This window comes from Vicia villosa, linkage group LG3, assembly GCF_029867415.1.
Source record: "Vicia villosa cultivar HV-30 ecotype Madison, WI linkage group LG3, Vvil1.0, whole genome shotgun sequence".
Classification (NCBI taxonomy): Eukaryota; Viridiplantae; Streptophyta; class Magnoliopsida; order Fabales; family Fabaceae; genus Vicia; species Vicia villosa.
Genome location: NC_081182.1, coordinates 99953565 through 99972426, shown reverse-complemented (window position 1 = coordinate 99972426; position 18862 = coordinate 99953565). Strand labels below are relative to the sequence as shown.

Sequence of the window (18862 nt, the reverse complement as noted above, 5' to 3'; positions counted from 1 at the left end):
AATAAAATAATTATTAAATGAGATAATTATCATTATTTATGGTAAAATATTTATGTCTAATTAGTTTTTGTAAGTTGTCATAAGTAATTTGTAATATTAATTAAATATTATTTTTATTTAAAATTATTAGATATGCAAAATTAGCGTTTAAAAATTTAATTAGTTTCAATTTGGATTTAAAAGTGATTATTATGGTAATTACTTTTCTTAAATGGACTGTTTTAAGGATTTGAAAAGTTAAATTATCCTGCTCCCATCTCAAATGAAGTAAATATATATACAAAAGATTATTGTGCATACAATAAAGAGAATACATTATTAAAAAAGAATACTCTTTATTCTAAAAATTTTAGATAATTTTTATAAAATCTAAAACGTGAAAATTAATTTGGTTTCATCAAATAATAGAAAAGATTAAACATTTATATTTATTATCAATTGTTTTTATTAAAATTGATTAGCAATTTTTGTAAAAATTATTATGATTTTCAATTTTTAATAATTATTTCAATTTTTCTTTTTTTTATATTAATAATAAGTGATTCTTAGAATTTTATCAAGAATAATTGTTTAAATTTCTAATATAAAGTCTTAAATATTTTTTTAAAAAGTATTCTCGGAGATCATTATTATTAAAATTTGTATCGATTTATATTACATGTATGTTTATTTTTATAAAAGAAAAAATATTATTGTGATAGACAAAAATGATTATTGACTTTGATCAATGATGCATTGTTCTGTAATTTTTTAATCTATCATATAAGAAAAGTCTACCATTTGGGACTTTCTTAGGCTGTCCACATCAGCAACTCTTCTCTCAATGATCCACATCAGCTTTGGTGGTTACTACAGAATTTTTGATCCTTCAACTGCATGGTGGGCTGCGACAGTTATGGCTGTGGAAGTTTCACCCTCACAGCTTCTCATGTTGCTGCAGTTATGTAAGGACCATTACTCTGTGCCTCTCCACGTTCCAAACTGCACAATTGCAGTAATTATGTGTTTAAATGGCTTGCCTATTTATCAGTAATTTCATTCTTCTCTTTCCATGCTTGCTAACTTCTGCGGTAATCATTCAGTGCAGTGTGAATTTGCATTATCATGTCAAGGCCTGTTGAGAGAATAGCAGAGATCAATGATGGAAAAGAGCTTTGGAAGATTGTTGTTAGGATTCACCACCGATGGAAAGTTGTCTCCAACAGCAAGGAACATTTTGAAATGATCTTTGTTGACAAATTGGTGATTACCCTGTTTGTGTTTCAGTATGTTTATCATTTACCTATGTTTGTATAGTTTGAATCATTTGTTGGTTTCTGCTACAGGGAGATGATATTCATGCTGTTGTTCCAGCACCGCATGTGTCGGTTTTCACCGAAAAATGCTTATTAGGCCATACTTATACTGTATCTAATTTTAAGGTGGTGCCTTATGTTCTGGCCTTCAGGGCATCGGGACACAGATATATGATAAAGTTTACTGCTGGAACGTCTGTTCTTGATGAAGACAAACATGAGATACCCGCGAAATCGATTTTATTTACAAGTTTTTCAGACATCATAACAGGGAGGTTTGACAAACATGTTCTGATTCGTGAGTATGGTTTTTGGTTTTTTTATTGTCTCATGTTTTGATGCATTATAGCCGTGTGAAATTAATAAATTTATTTCAGATGTCATTGGAATGGTGGATAGTATTGGTTATGCGCAGACTGAGTCAGGTGCAAAGAAGCAGCAAATTAGCATGATGTTGCGTGATCACAGGTTTGTTTTTTTATACATTAAACTGCCTCATATATGAATCATGTTATATATCTTAATGTGTTGTGATCATGGTTTAGCAACAACATGTTGAACTGTACTCTGTGGGAATCATACGCGGATCAGTTCATCAAGTTTAACAAAGTTAGGGTTGATGCATCACTACCTACAGTTGTGTTGCTTCAGTATGCCAAAGTGAAGGAAGAAGGTTATTCCATGACTTATTTTATAAATTAATACTAAATCAAAAAAATCTGTGATAAATATATTGACAAGGTTATGTTGTATTTGCAGGAAAGTATCCTCTGTCTGTGACAAACACCTACAATGTGAGCCTTTTATGTGTTGATGCTGATTTTCCGATCATGAAAGACTTTATTGATAGGTATGTTGATAGTGTCATCCATTTTATGCAATTATTTTTTCATGTATGAATTTGAAAATGATCCATGCTCTGCAGAATGCCTGAGGAGAGCAAGGTAACCCTGTCTGACCAACTTGGAGGGAATTCCCAATATTCCTCCCAAAGTTCTGAAAATCAACAGCTCACTCCTGTCCAAAAATTGTTCTCAAAGGCTGTTGTTTTGCCTATTGCTGAGATTATTCAACTTACGGATGTATGTCTTTCTATTTTCCTATATTATCGTAATTATAACCTCATTGTTTAGTGTGTCACATGTTTCTGATTTTGGCGGCTATTTGTCCAGGTTACATTTTGCGCTACTGTCGCTACAACAAAATTATTAGTAGCATCTCCGTTTGGATGGTTCTATCGTGCCTGCCATATGTGTCAATCTATAGCGCGCGGGGACAGCCCCCCCTTTGAGTGTGAATCTGGTCATGAAACCATGGCCGAAGTCCTTAGGTTTTAGTTGTTCTCACCTAATAGATGTTGTTTCTGTCATGTTTTTGATGTTTCTATGTTGTCGGCTTTTTTAACGGAACGACTTCTTATGATGTTCAGGTATAAGATTGAAATTGAGGTTACTCACGGGGGCCAAAGCTGCAATTTTGTCTTCTGGAACAGAGAATGTGAAATGCTGTTGGGTTTATCCGCATCGCAACTTCGTAACACTATGATTCAGGTTATATTTTTATTGTGCATACGAATTAGAATGTACTTTTCAATACTCTGTGTACACTAATATGGCCAGTTGTTTAAATAGGCTGGAATTACTGATCCATTGGACTTTCCGTTAGCACTTGATCAGTTGTTGAAGTTGGAAATGGCTATGAAGGTTAAGTGGCATCCACGCTGGAAGAACTGTTCCGTCGTTATGATTATAAAAAATGATCCTATTATCCAGCAACTTAAGGAAAAATGGGGAACAGATGAGGTCAGCTCTAATAAACTGACATTTGTTTTATAAAAGAGGACTTCATATTATAACAATTTTTTGCCTGATTTTGTTTTTCTTTGGTAAATTCTCAAGGAACCTATTCCAATCCAAACTGTCGTACCTGATACTCTGGAGGTAGAAATTTTAAACTGTGTATGCATTTTGCATTTTTTTGCTTTTCCTGTGATTATGTTATATTGAAAACTGTGATTAACAATATATAGATTAAAGAGAGTGTTGATGAAGCTAAAACAGATGCCAATGAAGACTGTGAATTGGTTACAGTAAGTCTCACTGCAACACACTTACCTACTTACATTTAGATCAATATTACTAACACTTATCGACTTACATTTATATCACTATTCCTAACTAATAGTCTTCATCGTGGCATTGTAGGACCTGGAAATTACATCTGAACACAAGCCGGATGCTGTTACACCTGGTGGTAAGAGACATCTTCCTGCTGCATCAAGTGAATCTATTGATGGGGAACTGTCATCAAACAAGCTGAAGAAGATAATTAAAATGGAAAAGATTGATTAGGAATATTTTTATTTTGTGTGTGTTTTGCTTAGGTGTTTGTTACAAAAACTGAATGTTAGTTTCCTTTGCTTTTAATCATGTGTGTGATTTCATTTTCTGTAATAATAGTGCATGAATACTGGCTATGTGCTTCTGTTATGTTCAATTTGATTTAAGAATTATCAATGGTTTCTTTGTCTTATTATATTCAAATGATTCAAATTGAACTACATATTATATATACTATTATTAATTATTTTGATTCTTTTTTATCATATATCAAACATTCCATTTTAACTATACCTCTTATAACGCGGTGCTCCTTTTTTATTATTTTTAATGTTAGTTACAATAATGATGTTGCAAAGAACAGTTTGTTTGGTTTAGCAGAATTTAAGTTTTCTGTTATTGCATTGTAAACTAAAACATGGATTGTGTCTCACAAACAAACACCAGGACTTTTAACATTTGACTATGTTAACTATCAATAAATAATTTTATGTCTGATCTTACTATAATGTTGATACAATATTATGGGACAGATTTCATTTTAACTAACAGCATATCAGAGTGGATTAATAGAATATAATAGGAGAACTTAAAAAATTTGTCCTGAAAACGATTATAGATTAGATCTTCCAGTGGTCACAATATTACTGTGTTCACATTTTGGATAAAGTGCTTACAAAATAACATGTAGCAGAATATATATAACACAATGTACCAAAATAACATTCCCAACATATAATGTAACCATTAAAATTCGGGTATAGTACGCGGTTTGCAAATAGCAGCAGTTTCTTCATTGTCTTTCAACCTTCACATAGATATACGGAGAGAATCGCAGCATACTCCATGCTATTGTATCCCCATTACGCAGGTTAAGAGATTTGGCGAATTCGTACCATCCCAGGGCCATGTACTTTTCATATGGCTGGGGTATTCCTTTTCTGTTAGCTTTGTGAACCTGACAGGTAACAATGTTCTTCGTCCTCACATCCAGCAGGTTGATTTCATCTTGAAAGCGACGGAGGCATCTTTTGGCGATTTCCTTAGGGAAATGCTGCATACAAGAAATAAGGTAACTATTAACGATATATACTATTTACATTTTCAATAACATGCTGCAAATATTCAAATATCTCCTTACCATTACATTCTGCTGTGTAGATTTAGCATTTGTAACATGGGTGTTCCAGAAAAATTTTTGAGCCCCTGTAGAACTGTCTACAGTAATGTCTGTACCGACCTTTGCTTTTTTCACCACTTTACCCTTTTGTTTCTTACCCTGTTTTGATCCACTTGGTTCACCAACTTCAGAAACTTTGATTTCATTTGTGTCAATGTCTGTTGATTCCTCTTTTATCTTTACAGGTCCTGCATTGGGATTGCTGTTAACCATTGCGCTATTTTGTGCGACAACATTAACATTCGTCACAACACGATCAGCAGTGACTTTGCGTTGTTTATTCCTGCGTTTTCTTTCCACCTTAGGATCGTACCCTGTTTCCTTTACCAAATCTTCTATGATTTCCATTGCCTGATCATTGCTGTTCCAACATCAAATATGGATTAAAAACAAACCGCATATGAAGCATTCTTTACTAAGCAATAGTCATATGCCGAGCAACGACGGGATATGAAATCCAACAATAAAAACCAACAATAGTCATTCAGTCACATTTGATTTCTTGACAATACCACACATAATACAACATTGTGCTATATTGATACTACACCCATCACTAAATGTTGTTAAGTGTTATTACCACACTACCATATTTTGTATACCGGTATACCCTATTTTCTACCGCAAAGCAATGGTGAAATAAAATTATCTACTCATACCTGAAATCATTTTCATCATCAGAGGGAATACGCACAGAAGGACCACCGTGTGAAGATGCCATTGTCGGAACCCTAACCGCAGGCAGTTGCAATGCTAAACTTCTATTCAGTGCAATAGGAAACAAGTACTAGGTACATGCAGAAAGTGGGTTAACTGTTCAGTTTCTATTTACTTATAATATTAGTTTTGACTTAAAGTCTTTTTAAAAGAGTAACACATCCATCAAATAAAATATTATAAATAACCTGTATAGATTAAATTAAATACATTTAACACACACAACAGTTATAAGGGAGGGATAAGTAGTAATTTAAATCTATAACCATCATTCTATTCATATTCAGTTCCAATTTCATATATATTCAAGTATCAAACAAAAATTAAAATCAATACTGCATTCATGACATTTGAACCCACCAATTCCCCTTCAATTAGAAACTGTAAACTTTTAGTATTCAAAATCATGAAGTAGCATGCTATACATCTCATATTGTGTGCATAAATCTATACAAATCAATCTTATTTGTAGTATTATTATTCATCCTACTTTTGTGTTTGTGATGGAAACAGATGTTGTTAAAAACACTGCTCCTCAAACATCCATTGCAAGAAAGAGGAGAAAGCTTATTCTTAAAGCAAAGAGGGATTATCGAAACTGTGTCAGATCAAGCAACCTCACTTCCCATTTAAATCATAATTTTACATCTTCTGTAACATATGAAACCACTATTGAAACGGCTATGGCTAGAAAGAGAAGGAAAATAATCTTGGATAACAGAAAAAGATTGAGAAATTTGTTCAATACTGAAGTTAGTAGGGTTCAAAATATGAACAACATTGTTAGTCAAAGTCAGAACATGGATCATGCATCTACTTCAAATTATAATATGTCAAGTCAGTCCATGGATCATCCATCTACCTCAAATCATAATGTGTCTGTTGAATCTCATTATGAAGACAATGATGACTCCAACTCTGACAATAATTTAAATTCTTCTAATAGTTCCAGTTCTGACGAAGATTCAGACCCGGCACAATTACAGGAGCCCCATCTTCAAGGTATTTCCATATCATACACTGATAACCAAATGATGTACACTTCTTCTGTTGATAGACATATTCAGCATTGTGGTTTCTTTTTTCAGAATATTACGATATTGGCGACCAAAGTTATGAATGCGCACACTGCCAAGCATGTATGTGGTACCAAGAAAAAGTGAATAGACACAAAATTACAGCAACTCCTCGCTTTTATCGTTGTTGCCGTGGAGGAAAAATTGTTCTTCCGTTCCTTGAGCAACCTCCACAGGTGTTGCAAGATCTTCTATTTAATAACACATATTCAGATAGTAAAAACTACCAGGCTAACATACGAACATACAACGCAATGTTCTCATTCACTTCCCCTGGAATGAAGTTCGACACAACATATTCTAAAAGAGGTGGACCCCCTACTTTGAGACTGCAGGGTCAGACCTGTCATCGAATTGGTACACTGCTGCCAGAAACAGGGCAACCTCCGCAATATGCTCAATTATACATCTATGACACGGACAATGAAGTTGAACACAGAATAAAATGTTTCAAGTAAGCATGCTCAGACATAATTACACAATTGTTTTATACAAAAATTATGTTAAACTATTTATTCATGGCTGCGAAAAATAAACAGGGACAACAAAGGCATCGAGCGACCGGTTGTCAAAAAGCTCAAGATGATGTTAGATCAGCACAATGTTCATGCCAAAGCTTTTAGAATGGCAAGGGATGTTTTAAGGACAAATTCTTTCACAGATTTAAAACTCAGGCTTATTTCTGATAGATCCGAAGATGGCCGTGTTTACAACAAACCTACTGTCTCAGAAGTGGCTGCACTCATTGTGGGAGACATTGATTCTGCTGATAAAAGGGACATCTTAATTCAGCGCCGCAATGGTGGTTTGCAACGAATAGATGAGTTTCACCCAGCATATTTGGCTTATCAGTATCCTCTTATATTTCCTTATGGGGAAGATGGTTACAGGAAAAATATAATGCACAGATATCGCCATGAAACTGAGGTCACTAAGAGAAACCGTCAAAGCATTAAGGATTGGTTTTCTTACCGGTTACAACAACGTCGCAAAGAGGCAAAAACACTACTTTACTCAAGACGCCTATTTCAACAATTTTTAGTCGACGGCTATGCTATGATGGAATCCGAACGACTGAATTGGTTGAGAGATAATCAGTCGAAATTAAGAGTGGGCAAATATAATAATTTGGCCGCTCAAACTGATTGCGATACAAGAAATGAACACCAAAAGCGAGGAAAACGAGTTGTTCTGCCATCAACATTTGTTGGTAGCAAGAGATATATGGATCAATTATATTTTGACGGTATGGCCATTTCAAGTCAATTGGGATTCCCTGATTTATTTGTTACTTTTACCTGCAACCCAAATTGGCCTGAAATTAAAAGAGCATTGTCAGGCACAGGTCTACAACCCCATGATAGGCCAGATATCATTTCAAAAGTTTTCAAAATAAAGTTTGATACCCTCATGGATGATATTACAAAACACCATGTCGTGGGAAAAGTGATTGCATGTAAGTTGTTTCATTTAATTATACTACTTTTCAATCATGTGTCTGTGTAGTACCAAAATATTACATCGAACTAACTTTCAATTTAATAGATATGTACACCATCGAATTCCAAAAGCGCGGATTGCCACATGCTCACATCTTGATATTCCTACACCCTAAGAGCAAATACCCAACACCATCCGACATAGACAAGATCATTTCTGCTGAAATTCCCGACCCGACTGTTCATCCCAATTTATACAAATTGGTTAGGGCACATATGATGCATGGACCCTGTGGGCTTGCTCGCGTGACCTCACAATGTATGAAGAATGGACGATGTTCTAAATACTACCCCAAAAAGTTTATTGAAGACACTATTGTTGATGCAGAGGGATATCCGCTGTATAGGAGAAGATCAAAAACCTTCACTATTGAAAAAAATGGTATCACCTTGGACAACAGACATGTGGTTCCATATAATACCAGATTTCTTATGAAATACCAGGCACATATAAACATGGAATGGTGTAATCAGAGTACTTCAATAAAATATCTTTTCAAATATATCAATAAAGGCTATGACAGAATAACAACAGCGGTTTCAACAAATAGCAATCAACCTGTTGATGAGATCCAACAATATCTCGATTGCAGGTATGTCTCACCCAGTGAAGCATGCTGGCGCATTTACTCTTACAATATTCATGGCAGAAAACCAGCTGTGGAACGTATGTTCTATCATTTGGTTGGGGAGAAACCTATATACTATACAGATTATGCACGCATGGAAAATGTGCTGGAAACTGCAAGTGTGACTGAATCAATGTTTACTGCATGGCTGGTAGCAAATGCTAAATATGAAGAGGCACAAACATTAACTTATGGTCAGTTTGTCTCAAAGTTTGTTTACCACAAAAAAAAGAGAGAATGGAAACCGCGGAAAAAAGGCTTCACCATTGGACGTCTCATATGGGTTCCGCCAACAACTGGTGAACTGTTTTACCTGCGCATGATGTTGACGGTGGCAAAAGGACCAACAACATATGAGGAAATCAGGACCGTGGATAACATTCAGTATGATACATTCAGAGATGCATGCTTTGCAATGGGATTTCTTGAAGACGACAAAGAATACATAGCTGCTATAAAGGAGGCAAGTCATTGGGGGACTGGTCATTTTCTTCGAAAACTGTTTGTTATCATGCTTTTGTCTGGTGCTGTTAATCGCCCTGCACATGTTTGGGAACAAACTTGGCTCCTATTATCTGATGGTGTCTTGCATACACAAAGAGCATTGGCTGCTAATCCAGGTTTGTTAGACATAATAAAATAGCAAACAAAACAATTTGTTAATAACAAGCTACAGATGACTTACCAACAGCATTATAACTCAATTTCTCATATCAATGCAGAATTGGACCTCACACAAGAAGAGTTGCAAAATTTGACTTTAATAGAAATTGAGAAACTGCTTCAGGCAAATAGAAGGACACTAAAGGATTTTAGTCCTATTCCATATCCGGATGCTTATGTTCTTGAACAGTTGGGAAACAGGCTCATATATGATGAGCGTAATTATGATACAGCATCAATGAACTCAGAATTTGAAAATCTGTTTGCTGCTCTTACAGTTAACTATTGCGTCAATTAAATTCATTTTATTTTACGCTTTGAAATTCTATGAATCAATTATTCTAACACCGTTCTACAATCAATATTATGTTCCTAAGATGAGCAAAGAAGTATTTATGAAAAAATCATCCACGCTGTGGAGTCTCAAAAACCTGCGGTTTTCTTCCTTCATGGTTATGGTGGTACCGGAAAAACATATATGTGGAGAACACTCGCAGCTGCATTAAGATCAAAACACGATATATGTTTAACTGTTGCAACTAGCGGTATAGCATCATTGTTACTTCCAGGAGGTAGAACTGCACATTCAAAGTTCAGGATACCGGTACCAACTATGGACAATTCTACTTGCAAGGTTGAATTCAATGATGATGTCGCAGACATGTTACGACAGACAAAGCTTATAATATGGGATGAGGCACCAATGGCGCATAAGTATGCAATAGAATCGCTTGACAGAACTTTGAAAGATGTTATGAGTGCAGACAAAAATTCAACTGATGTATTCGGTGGAAAGGTTGTTGTTTTCGGGGGTGATTTCAGACAGATTTTACCTGTCGTCCCCAGAGGCAGTCGTTCCGATATTGTACACTGTGCCATAAATGCATCTTACATATGGCATTCAGTTGAGGTATTAACATTGACAAGAAACATGCGGCTACGAACAGGATCGACACAGACTGACAAAAATGAGATAGCACAGTTTTCAGATTGGCTTTTAAGAATAGGAGAGGGCCGAATATCTGAGCCTAATGACGGCACCGCCGAAATCAACATACCACCTGATATTCTGATAACAGAATTTGATGATCCAATCGTGGCCATTGTCAATAGCACATACCCTGATTTCATAAATAATTTCCAATGTGTAGATTACCTTAAAAGTCGAGCGATACTTGCCTCTACACTGCAGATTGTTGATCAGATCAATGACCATATACTTAGCTTGATGCCAGGTTAAGCAACAAAAATATATAATTTAATGGATTATATTAATCTAATTTTTGCTTTTACTAATTCTGTTTGGTCAACAATGTAGGAGAGATTCGTGACTACTACAGCGCAAATTCAGTTGACAAGTCTGAGATTCATGACCCAGCAGTAGTTGATATCCTCACACCAGAATTTCTAAGTTCCCTTCGAACATCAGGATTGCCAAACCATCACTTAAAACTAAAGGTTGGGACACCTATAATGCTCATGAGAAATATAGATCAGGCTGAAGGTTTATGTAACGGCACAAGGCTGTGTATAACAAAGATGGCAGCCCATGTACTGGAGGCTTCAATAATGGGTGGTAAAGGTATGGGAAATTTTGTTTACATACCTCGAATGGACATGTCACCATCCCAATCACCATGGCCATTCAAACTGAATAGGAGACAGTTCCCTATTATAGTTTCCTATTCTATGACAATTAACAAATCACAGGGACAGTCCTTGGATAACGTTGGTTTGTACTTACCGAAAGATGTATTCACACATGGCCAGATCTATGTCGCATTGTCAAGAGTAACAACAAAAAAGGGAATCAAAATACTGATACATGATGAAGAAAAGAAATTCAGGGAGAAAACTACAAATGTTGTCTATAAAGAAGTTTTTAACAATGTCTAAGTTTTTAGAATTGATCAGAGTAAATCTGTAACAGCAGTAATCTATATTAATAACAGCATATTAGTATTGCAAGTAACTGCTGTAATATATATTACTAATAGCATATTAGCAATGTAAGTAACAGAAATAATATATATATATAGCATAACATCTAAAAACCAAAATCTTATATATTAATATAAAGGTGGACCTAAGTCCACCAGAAAATTACAAAAAGTTTAACACTTAGATATTTATAACAAACTTTGACATCATTGTCAATATTTCAACATTGTTACAAGTATCTCCTTGTTGATGGGATCCTTAACGATGAAGCCCATAGAGTCTCCATCAAGCAGGCACCTTTCCTTGGCAAATTTGTACCAACCACGTCCTAAGAACATCTGACCCTTTTCGGTATGATGAACTTCACATTCATACCTGACTTCCCTTTCCCAGTCAACCAAATCTACAAACCTTGCTCCATGGAGCCAGCGACTTGCCACAACATGCTCAGGAATTTCCTGCAATATTGATATAAAACAACATTAGATAATCCCATTAACTGTTAGGGAAAGACAATAAGCTTAAAACGAATAATAACTTACAAGAAGACATGACTGAGCCATCTTCCCGTTGGACACATCTTGCTTCCAGATACAATATTGTAACTTAGCAGGCTGTTCTACATGGCAACTAAAATCGTCAACAACAGGTTCATGGCATCTGGAACATTATACAAACAGACAACATGGTCAATAAATAAATGTGTTATCAAACATTCTAAATTAAAACATAAAATGTATACTCAACATAAGCTAATTCAAACATACACAGAGTTATCAGAGGTGACAGCTTTCCCCACAGCCATTTGGTTGACCGAGTTTTCTTCACCTGCATGCAACCATATATAACTTTTAAATACAATATGTAACAGAGCAAACTTTCAAATGATGTGTTAACCTTTACCTCTCACTGCTTGATCAACTCTTCCTTCCATCTTTTCAGAAATTCGCAGCTTACACTGTTGATTGCAGAGTAATGATGAATGCTTTAGTGTTTAGTGCTATCAAACTATCTGCACATTACTTATATAACACTCTAAATGGACTCTTCACATACCTGCTACTTTTCCACCGCCCAATAGAAATCAATGCAATTGTTCAATTAGTCTTCTTTGCATTTACATCACTTCAAAACAGTTTTCGTTTTATTTATATGCCTCACGAAAAACAATAACTGCCCATAACCCAATTGATCTTTCACATCCCAATATAATATAACACATTACAACTATTTTATAACCATTTAATATTATCGTACTACTCTTTAACATATACTATTAAATTGAATTTTCAACTATTCATATGTCCATTGTTGTGTGTTTACCTATTAGATTTAATAGCCTACCATTTACAGGAGCCATACCCAAACTTATACCAACAATAATGAAATTAGGTTCCCTATTCTGATCAAGTTTGATAGATATCCTGTTCAATACTTATAATAAACAATACTTAATTTTAAAACAGAGTGGTAATCAATTTTGCATAAAAACCATGGCAGATTCGGCTCAGTCCATGAAACTTACAGCCAAAATTGATAATATTTAATTTAAAACCATACATAGTGCCATAATTGTTAATCTTGGTTCACATCCACCATTACAAAAAAAAACAAAACCATAAATCCCATACAAACCAAACTGCTAAAAAACGGCCCTATACATCCACCACAAACATTGCCTAACCAACAGCTCTATCAACGATCACCACTGCGCTCCACTGTTACCATAATATCTAACACCGGCGGGTAATAAATCACAAAGTGCACTTTATCACCTACTTTCAGTTCCGCTGCCCTTACATAGTCAAACCATTCTCCATACAAATATGTTTCATTTTTTTTTGGCCTCTTCTTCACATTGCACTCATATGGGTACCCGTTGTCCACATCATTGAGGGTAATCTCTGACATTCCAGCAAGCCCACATTTCTCTACTATTTCTGCAGGAATATACTGCACTCATTGACATACAATATCAGTTACATTACATCTCTGTATAACACCAGTGTGCCAACAACTATAGACTTTGAACACTGCTTACCATAACATTTGAGCAAAACTTCTTTACATCATGAACTTCACGTGTCCAGTACGCTTCTTCGAACTCTTCCTGTACAGGACTCATTTCCCTGCAATTAAGACCACATTTACAACACAATGCAAACACAACAGCATCAATATACCTATAACGATAATATATTCCCTATCTCTTATAAATAAACTTTACCTCTCACTATCAGAAGATATCATTATGTATTCAATTCCATCTCCATCATCCCTTCAACACAATAACATACAAACTATTTATTTAAATAAGTTGTAACTCATTATTCCGGAAACACATTCAATTTTGTAGAGGTTAAATGGAATTCAATACAAGAAACAAAATTAAACTATAAGATTACCCTTTATTTTCAACAATCCTGGCAGCCTCTACAGAAACTTTACCGGCATCGTCGACACGATTCAATCTTTGATGTTGTTTCTTCCATTCCTCCATAACATCATCATTCTCCTGTGACCCACTCAGTATCCTCTCAACTGTGAGCCGCTTCCATGGAGTTTGCAACTCCAACCTATCGGGTGAACTGGAATCAAAACAACATTGCGACCTCTAAATGGATGAATATCTTATGATAAACTCTGCAAACAACATAAACAGTAACACATGCACATACCTTCTTGGCTGCGACATTTTGTTCTTCACACTTATCACCCAACCCTGCGTTTCTTACACCAACAATGCCAAAGACAGACTCTTTGATTGCTTATGAATCCAACGTTACTTTCATTTTAAATTCCAGCGTTATGTAACAATACCAATAATAGGATTCTTTTTTGGGCCTATTAACAAATTAGGTCTAACAATAAAAATAGGTTTTCTGCACCAAGGCTAGAATTCTAAGGCCCAATAAACTTTATTGTCCTATTAACTTAGATAAATTAACCAACTATAAGGTCCAACAGGTATTTTTAACCTATTTAAAATATTTTACCTTATAATATGAACTTACATATATATATATATATATATATATATATATATATATATATATATATATATATATATATATATATATATATATATATATATATATATTTTCCCTATTTTATTAAAGTGCCCTAAAACCCAATGCGCGAGACAGACGGGTACCCGTGCGAACGCACGGGTAAGACACTAGTTCTACTTCTGAATTAGTTACATCGAATTTTCTAAATCATAAATGTGTTATGAAAAAAACATGAGACAATTATGATTGCTAAATAGACATATTTTTCATGTCTACCCGTATTTTATTTGCTTTTCATATTTTATTTTTTTCAAAAGGTAACTCATACAATCTCTCTTCATTTAAAAATAAATAAATAGATTTATAGAAACACACAAGTAATACCATTATTGCATACACCAATAACCTAAGCAGATTAATATGATTACCGCATACACCGATTAACTAGGATGATTAAGCAACTATCGATTAATGTATTTTTTGTAGAGACAGTAGTAAATAATAACAAACAATAATACTAATAATACTACTGCATGATAATATAATACTTATAGACAAAAAAAACTATAATAAACTAGCAAAGGGTTAAAATTTAATAAAATAACAAATGTGTCTTTTGATTTGGTCTTTGTTTTTAAACCTAATTAAATAAAATCTTAATTGAAGTCATGGAGCGCTCTCTTTTTTTGTTTTTTGATTTTATTTTAATTTAGTCATGGATATTCATTGATTAAATAATAATCAGTTAAAATAATTCTTTTTTTACCATGGACAATTTTTTGTTTTTTTTGGTTAATTTTTTTTTTCATTATTTTGAAATAAAATAAAGATTTGAAGGAATGGGGCGCTTCTTTCCCTTTGTAGAATAGTTTTTATTTTATTTTATTTATTTGTTATTCATTAGTTTTGATTTGAATGAATTTTAATTATTGATTAATAAATAAATCATAATAGTTTTGGATTTGGTCTTTTATTTTTTTCTTTTAAAAATAATAAACAAACTTTTTAGAATGATGAGAGCCCATTTCCCCTTTTGTCCCGTGCGAGGCACGAGTATACACACTAGTATTTATGTAATTAATTAAATTTTGAGATAACTATTTCACCAATGAGCCACCTTAAATCATAAAATCAATTGGTTGTCTGATTAGATTTTGATTGATCTCGTTAAGATATGTTTAATTTAGAATTTGTTACTAGCATTTTGCTGCAAATTACTTTCTTTTTTTTATATATTTATGTATTTTTTGTAAAAAAAATTATATCTAAAAAAGAATAATACTAATTTATGGGAGGCATATTTTTAATTTAATTCAAAATCCATTATTTTATGATAAAATATAATAATGAGAATAAATTTTTCAAAATTGATTAAAAAAAAATACCCATCTTAAAAACCGAGAACAAATTTGATTTGATCTGATTAACTCCTTATTGGTTTAACTTAACTTTTTGCCGTATTTAAATATTTGATTTTTGTGTTAGAGAAAATTTTGGTATAGAATAAAATAAAATTATTTGGATTTTTTATTTTTCTAAATCTTTTCTACTAATATATATAGGAACCTTTCATCTTCAATAGATGTCACAACAAAAAATACTGCCAAGAAATTAGTAACAATGAGCAAAGAATACAAATGCAACTCTCAAGGATGTAACATGTCTTTCTACTCTGCTGAAGGTTTGCAAAGCCATAAAGGAGTTCACAGAGATAAAAAGAAAGAAGAAGAATCAACAGAATGTCCACATTGTGATCAAATATTTTCATCTAAACGGGGTTGTAATCGCCATATGATTATGAAACATGGCGGAAGAACATATCATCCACCAACAATATCAACATCAGGGATGAAAGTGCAACCAGTGAATTTTCTATGTCCAAAATGTGAAATAATTGTTCCATTTGAAGACCTTGAAGATCACAAGATTAACTATCACCCTACTGGAATTGATTTGAACTACTTTCCTGAAGATATATTTCATGAGAATAATATATTATATTAATGAATAGTTAGGGTTTTTATTAATTGTACTTTATAAATTTTGTTTTTATTTTTAGATATCATTTAGTTTAATGCCTATATATTCTTAGATTGTATTTTGTTTGCATCTATATAGAAATATAACAAATTAACTATTAGTAATTTTATATTGAATTTCTTCAATTTATATATTCTTATTGATTCTTTGTAATTTTGAACTCAATGAAAATAAACATTTTAAATTTATTTAGATCTTGTTTTCTGTTAAATTTGTTGTTAAGTTGCTACTAACTAGTAACAAATCCGTGCATATGCACGGGTTCTGGTCTACACGCATTTGTTTATGTAATATATTTATTTTAAATAATAAATTAAAATATATTTAAATTAATAATAAATTTTTTCATATATAAAAAGAGAAAATGGGTCATGCACTGACAGTGTAAAATATTTTTACACTGTCAACCAATCACCATCATGCATCCAATTAAAGCATTCTTTTATTTAAAAAAAACTTTAATGACATGACAAATTGATGACTCTCTATTGGATGACTGTCAGTGCACTACCTTTTAACTCATATAAAATATTTAAATTAATATCAGTTTTTTTTCTTTACCGTATAACATTTTTGGATCATAAATACCATCTTTCGTATATAAATATTTAAATCAATAATAATTTTTGTCCAGTATACAAAAATATCTAAATTAATATTAAATTTTCGTATATAAAAATATTTACATCAATAATAATTTTTTTTTCCGTATATCATTTTTTAATCACATTTTTTGGGATCATAAATACCAGTTTTTTGTATATAAAAATATTTAGATCAATAATAGATTTTTTTCCGTGTACAAATATTATTTATGTTTACGTATCCTTTACAAAAATAACTGAATCAATAGTAAATTTTTCGTATATAAAAATATTTAGATCAATAAAAGATTTTTTTCCCGTATACCATTTTTGGATCATAAATATTTGGATCATAAATACCATCTTTCGTATATAAAAAGATTTAGAATAATAGATTTTTTCTCGTATACAAATATTATTTATGTTTAGACATCATTTACAAAAATATATAGATCAATAGTCAATTTTCGTATATAAAAGTATTTAGATCAATAATAATTTTTTTTCCCGTGTATAAAAATATATGGATCAAATATATTTTACCCCATATCATTTATACAAATATTTAGATTAATAATAGAATTTGACTTTGACCCATAACAAACATTTGACACATAATTAGATTAATAACATATATTTTAGAAACTAATTTACTTGTGAATTAAAAAAATAATAATAATCATGCACCAAAAGCGTATAATTATTTTAGACATGCAAAAAGTAAATTTTGGACACAAAATATCCCGAAATGGTACAATTTAGTTGCAAAAGTACAATTTAAAACCAAAAGTACAATTTAGAATCAAAAGTACAATTTAGTTACAAAAAGTAAATTTTGGATACAAAATGTCCCTAAAATGATGAGGTGGAGGACAAAGACAAAAAGTTAAAATTATGTTTTCGAGAACATCTAATTTTTTTATATTATAAAATATCAAATTCACCTAAATCATCTCTACATGTATATATTTATAACACTACAAGAAAATGCAGTATTAGCTACCATTATCTTACTACAAATTAAATTTATAGCTAATTTCAATTAAAAAGACAACTATTTAATTAAATTACACATATGAACTATTGACTTAAACACTTACATATACTATTAATTGTCTATATTTTATTTAACAAGTACTTTCCATTTCCTTTTCGTTGTTATTATTATTAATTATTAAGTTATGTCAGTTTTTTTTTCAAAAAAATAAATATTATATTATAAAATTATTTATTAACATAATAATATATGTTTTTATCTATTTACGGGTTCAGTCCTGTTATCGTATCATCTTGTTCACTTCGTTTTGCGTCTCCGACCGACCTTTCCACCTCCGGCTCCGATCGACCTTGTTTCTCTGTATGTGACGGAGCTCGTCTCCAATCAATCGCATTTTTCTTTGTATCCGGTCGACCTCGTCTTCCTCCGTCTCTGATCGATTTGGTCCTCATCCACCACCGATATATGTTTTCTTTCCCATTCTTCGATTGAAATCATCGGCCTCGATCTCTCATCCACTACTCGTGTATGACAAATATTATTTGTCATTTGATAATAACAAGCTCTTAAATGATATAATGGCGTGCTTCAAGATTTGGGTGTGAGGAGTAATTCTCAGGTTTGATCTACTTATCGAATAGTGGTTGGTTTAAAAAGGTTGAACTTTAACAATACAAAACCATTTTTAAACAAGTGGAGTGTAAAACTTTAACAATACTAAGCACAAAGTAAAAGAGTTTGAAAAAGAGATTGAGTACCTTGACAATTTTAGTCAATACTGCATTCCTTTGGAGTTTTAGCCAACATCTTAAGCAGTCATTCATGATGAATATCTCAAGTGTGTGTGTGATATAACATGATTATCATGGATACAATCAAGGGTGAGTTTCA

At 32.7% G+C, this 18862-nt stretch overlaps 4 protein-coding genes across 4 annotated transcripts; 2 read left to right on the top strand and 2 right to left on the bottom strand.

The window, feature by feature from the left end:
* The first annotated feature begins 908 nt into the window (after positions 1–908).
* On the top strand, positions 909–3646 carry LOC131658656 (uncharacterized). Its single transcript, XM_058927926.1, has 12 exons — positions 909–1242; positions 1326–1593; positions 1673–1763; positions 1841–1968; positions 2055–2145; positions 2221–2377; positions 2468–2625; positions 2725–2845; positions 2927–3097; positions 3194–3235; positions 3325–3384; positions 3500–3646. Exons 1-12 carry the CDS (start codon positions 1105–1107, stop codon positions 3644–3646), a joined length of 1572 nt encoding a protein of 523 aa, XP_058783909.1. The 5' UTR covers positions 909–1104.
* Positions 3647–6034: 2388 nt separating this feature from the next.
* On the top strand, positions 6035–11294 carry LOC131658655 (uncharacterized). Its single transcript, XM_058927925.1, has 7 exons — positions 6035–6533; positions 6620–7054; positions 7224–8063; positions 8153–9355; positions 9458–9674; positions 9774–10633; positions 10717–11294. Exons 1-7 carry the CDS (start codon positions 6035–6037, stop codon positions 11292–11294), a joined length of 4632 nt encoding a protein of 1543 aa, XP_058783908.1.
* Positions 11295–11308: 14 nt separating this feature from the next.
* On the bottom strand, positions 11309–12232 carry LOC131658654 (uncharacterized). The gene is made up of 4 exons (XM_058927924.1): positions 12107–12232; positions 11882–11999; positions 11573–11797; positions 11309–11335 (listed from the first exon to the last, which is right to left on the bottom strand). The coding sequence occupies exons 1-4, from the start codon at positions 12142–12144 to the stop codon at positions 11309–11311; spliced, it is 408 nt and encodes a 135-aa protein (XP_058783907.1). The 5' UTR covers positions 12145–12232.
* A 690-nt stretch (positions 12233–12922) lies between these two features.
* Positions 12923–14189, bottom strand: LOC131656425 (uncharacterized). The gene is made up of 5 exons (XM_058926151.1): positions 14018–14189; positions 13745–13927; positions 13567–13617; positions 13381–13468; positions 12923–13292 (listed from the first exon to the last, which is right to left on the bottom strand). The coding sequence occupies exons 1-5, from the start codon at positions 14032–14034 to the stop codon at positions 13035–13037; spliced, it is 597 nt and encodes a 198-aa protein (XP_058782134.1). The 5' UTR covers positions 14035–14189; the 3' UTR covers positions 12923–13034.
* Positions 14190–18862: the final 4673 nt, after the last annotated feature.